Raw genomic sequence first — 3,469 nt, forward strand, 5'->3', positions numbered from 1 at the left:
TTCTTTCTTTTGACCCTTACACGTACTAAAGAAATGTCTCATTATATTAAGGTTCTTATGTGGAACTGTGGGGGAAGTTTGCATGGCAGAACCGCTCAAAGACAACTTTAGAGAGCAAGGTAATTACAAAGCATGCATGTGGTTGACTTGAGTGCTTCCTAAACACATTTAACAGATTCAGAATATATGTGTGTGTGTTAACCAAGTCAATAATTTGAGGAAAAGCTGTGCTGTGTGTCCCACTATACATTAACTATTCACTACCGTGGGCTCACATTGACAGGAATGTGAAGATAATTTACAGATTTTCTCAGTTGCTTTGGTGCATTTCTCACATCACTATTAATATTTTCACAACAGTTAGTTCAACTTCTGCAACATTTAGTCATTTGTGCTCATCATAGTAGCAGTTTCTCCTTACAACACATTAGAAATGCTTTTGGACATGCATCAAGTGCTTTCATACAACTCTCTGCTGTTTTATAACATCATTTGCTTATGTCATGTCAGTCATAACTAACTATACTTGTGAATGCTGAATAGTCATTCCATATAAAACCAATAGTCCTCATTTCATTGCTTGAGTCATTACATACACAAATGTTGAACTAGTTGTCAAAATCTGTCAAGCTAATTTTATTTTATTTTTTAAATTAAATCTGAAAATGTCTCCAGAATTGAATAATCTCTCTGAGGTGAAGCTCAGCGTTCTCTGATGAGAAGGCTGTGTGAAGCATTAGTTGAACCAATGATGAGCCACTTCTCTACAATCACTCAGAGCTGAATCCATCAACCAGAAACACTTTACAACATATATGAACCGTCAGGACATAGTGAGGACCATTTCTACAACACTGTGACTCTGGACTGTCACAGCTCCACCCAAAGGGACGCCATGTTTGGTGGAAATAAGGCTGTTTGTTCCTTTGCATAATGCTGTAAACAAATCAGATATGCAAAGAGCATATGCAGTAAAATATGAATCCTACATATTCAGTGTGTTGTACTCAGTTACCTCACTAAATACAGTAATGTGTAACTCTACTGTAGTTTTCTAATGGCTGTGTAAATAGTATAAAGTCTGTCTGGAGCATTTTCAGGTAGCGTCACCAAGATCTGACTTTTTAGCATTGAAAACATTTCCAGAGTAAAGTGTCATAATGAAAACATGACAGAGACATTTGACTATCATGTTCATAAAAATGGTGTCAGCACTTTTCATCTTGATAACACTGACACTTTCATTGACATGAATGAGCTATGATCCATTTAGAGACAGTGACACGCTTTCACAGGTTATCAACTAGGTTTTGCAGTTTGTAGGCTACTAATTGTTTTGATAAATGTATAAACTGTTGTGCAAATGTAAATAGTGATGTGAGAAATGCACCAAAGAGACTCAGAAAAACTGTGAAGTGAAATACAGTTAAGATAGTTGTGCAGCTTATTTTTGCATGATTAAAAAAGATACTCAGATCGATAGGTAGATATCTCCTTAAAGCTCATTTTCTTTGTCTTTTTTTTTTTTTATCCTAGAATGAAAATAAGATGTGCCCACTACACACATAGATTGAGACACAGGTGCTTCCTGTTTTCTCTGTCTCTGCTGGTGGTCTGTCTGCTCAAGCTGGTCTACATTAAAGTGACGGTGCAGGACAGCGTCTACATCGAGCCGTACGGGATCACCGTCAGCTTATCCAGGATCCACAATCACAGGTATGACGTCAACTGCTCGGCCATCTACGAGCTGGACCCCGTGGAGATCGGCAAAGCTCTGGAGATAAAACGCAAAGTCATCGTTGATGTGGATGACGACAGCACCGTGAGTCTGACCTCAGACTGTCAGACGTTTCTCAAAACGCGAGGTTACGATGAGGCTCCGGTGTCGGCTGCAGAGTGGAGCTTCCCCCTGGCCTACTCCCTGGTGGTGCACAAGAACGCTCCCATGGTGGAGCGCATCCTCCACGCCATCTACGCTCCTCACAACATCTACTGCATCCACTACGACCAGAAGTCCTCTCCACTCTTTATAAAAGCCATTACAAACCTGGCTCAGTGTGCTCCCAACGTCTTCATCGCCTCCAAACTGGAGTCAGTGGAATACGCCCACATCAGCCGGCTCAACGCCGACCTCAACTGCCTCTCTGACCTGCTGAGGTCAGAGGTCAAGTGGAAGTATGTCATCAACCTGTGTGGCCAGGACTTCCCTCTCAAGTCAAACTACGAGCTGGTGACGGAGCTGCAGCAGCTGAACGGCAGCAACATGCTGGAGTCCAGCCGGCCCAGCGAACTCAAGAAACAGCGCTTCAGCTTCCAGCACGAGCTGAAGAACGTGCCTTACGAGTACCATCGGATTCCCGTCAAAACCACGGTGCTGAAAAACGTTCCTCCTCATGGCATCGAGATGTTCATTGGCAGTGCATATTTTGTCCTGTCACGGGATTTTGTGGATTACATTAGCAGCAGCCAGGTGGCAAAGGACTTCCTGGCATGGTCCGCTGACACTTACTCACCAGATGAACACTTCTGGGCCACCCTGGTCAGGGTCCCCGGGGTGCCTGGACACATTCCCAGGACCGAGGCAGACATCACAGATCTGAGGAGTAAAACACGGCTTGTCAAATGGAACTATTTAGAGGGAAATCTTTACCCGGCCTGCACGGGGACACACATGAGGAGTGTTTGTATTTACGGAGCGGCTGAACTCCGCTGGCTCCTCAACTATGGTCACTGGTTCGCCAACAAGTTTGACCCCAAAGTGGACCCCATCCTGATCAAGTGTTTGGAGGAGAAACTGATGGAGAAACGTCAATATGTGAAAACATGATAGTGACAAGGAGAGGAGAGAGTAGTTCATGTATTTCTTATGTTATTAGGCAAACAACATGGTCTCACAGGAATCCGTGGAATATCCACGGATTTGCTTAACTCAAAATCCGTGGAATAGCCACAGAATCACTCAAATTTCTGTGAAACTGACACGGATTTCGCTACAATGCAAGTTAATGACAGTCATATCCCGTGGCTATTCCAACATACAAAGTGATTATCTACATTCACTGAGTGAATATTTAGAAAATAAAACATATATTTCTCGCTAGAAATGTGATTAAAATCCATTTTTATGCAGAAACTAAGTCAAAATATTGATTTTTTTCACTAAAAATGAGAGAACTGTCCGCCATGTTTTTTGTTCTGTTGTTGTTGTCATATCCCGTGGCTATTCCATGGATATTTGTTCCTATTGGTTTGTTCCAAGTCACGTGACTTTCAAGGTCCCGGCGGTCAGAACAAAATAATAATAAGAGGTGATTTTGTTATTATGACGTTCTTAATAAAAACCATCAGTAATGACAAAAATCTAGTTTTTACATCCAACCAACCTAATGATTTGTGCATTTTCCGTGGAATAGCCACGGAATCACTCAAACTGACACGGATTTCGCTACAATGTACAATGTTGCTACAA

The 3,469-nt window shown here is 42.1% G+C and overlaps 1 protein-coding gene across 1 annotated transcript; it reads left to right on the forward strand.

The window, feature by feature from the left end:
• On the forward strand, positions 1 to 2,850 carry gcnt4a (glucosaminyl (N-acetyl) transferase 4a). Its single transcript, XM_059337663.1, has 2 exons — positions 1 to 119; positions 1,537 to 2,850. The coding sequence occupies exon 2, from the start codon at positions 1,538 to 1,540 to the stop codon at positions 2,825 to 2,827; it is 1,290 nt and encodes a 429-aa protein (XP_059193646.1). The 5' UTR covers positions 1 to 119; position 1,537; the 3' UTR covers positions 2,828 to 2,850.
• The last annotated feature ends 619 nt before the right edge of the window (positions 2,851 to 3,469 follow it).

Source organism: Centropristis striata, chromosome 7 (genome assembly GCF_030273125.1).
Source record: "Centropristis striata isolate RG_2023a ecotype Rhode Island chromosome 7, C.striata_1.0, whole genome shotgun sequence".
In the NCBI taxonomy this organism is placed as follows: Eukaryota; Metazoa; Chordata; class Actinopteri; order Perciformes; family Serranidae; genus Centropristis; species Centropristis striata.

Coding starts and splice junctions, on each gene's coding strand:
- gcnt4a (XM_059337663.1), top strand. CDS start 1,538: ATGAAAATAAGATGTGCCCACTACACACATAGATTGAGACACAGGTGC.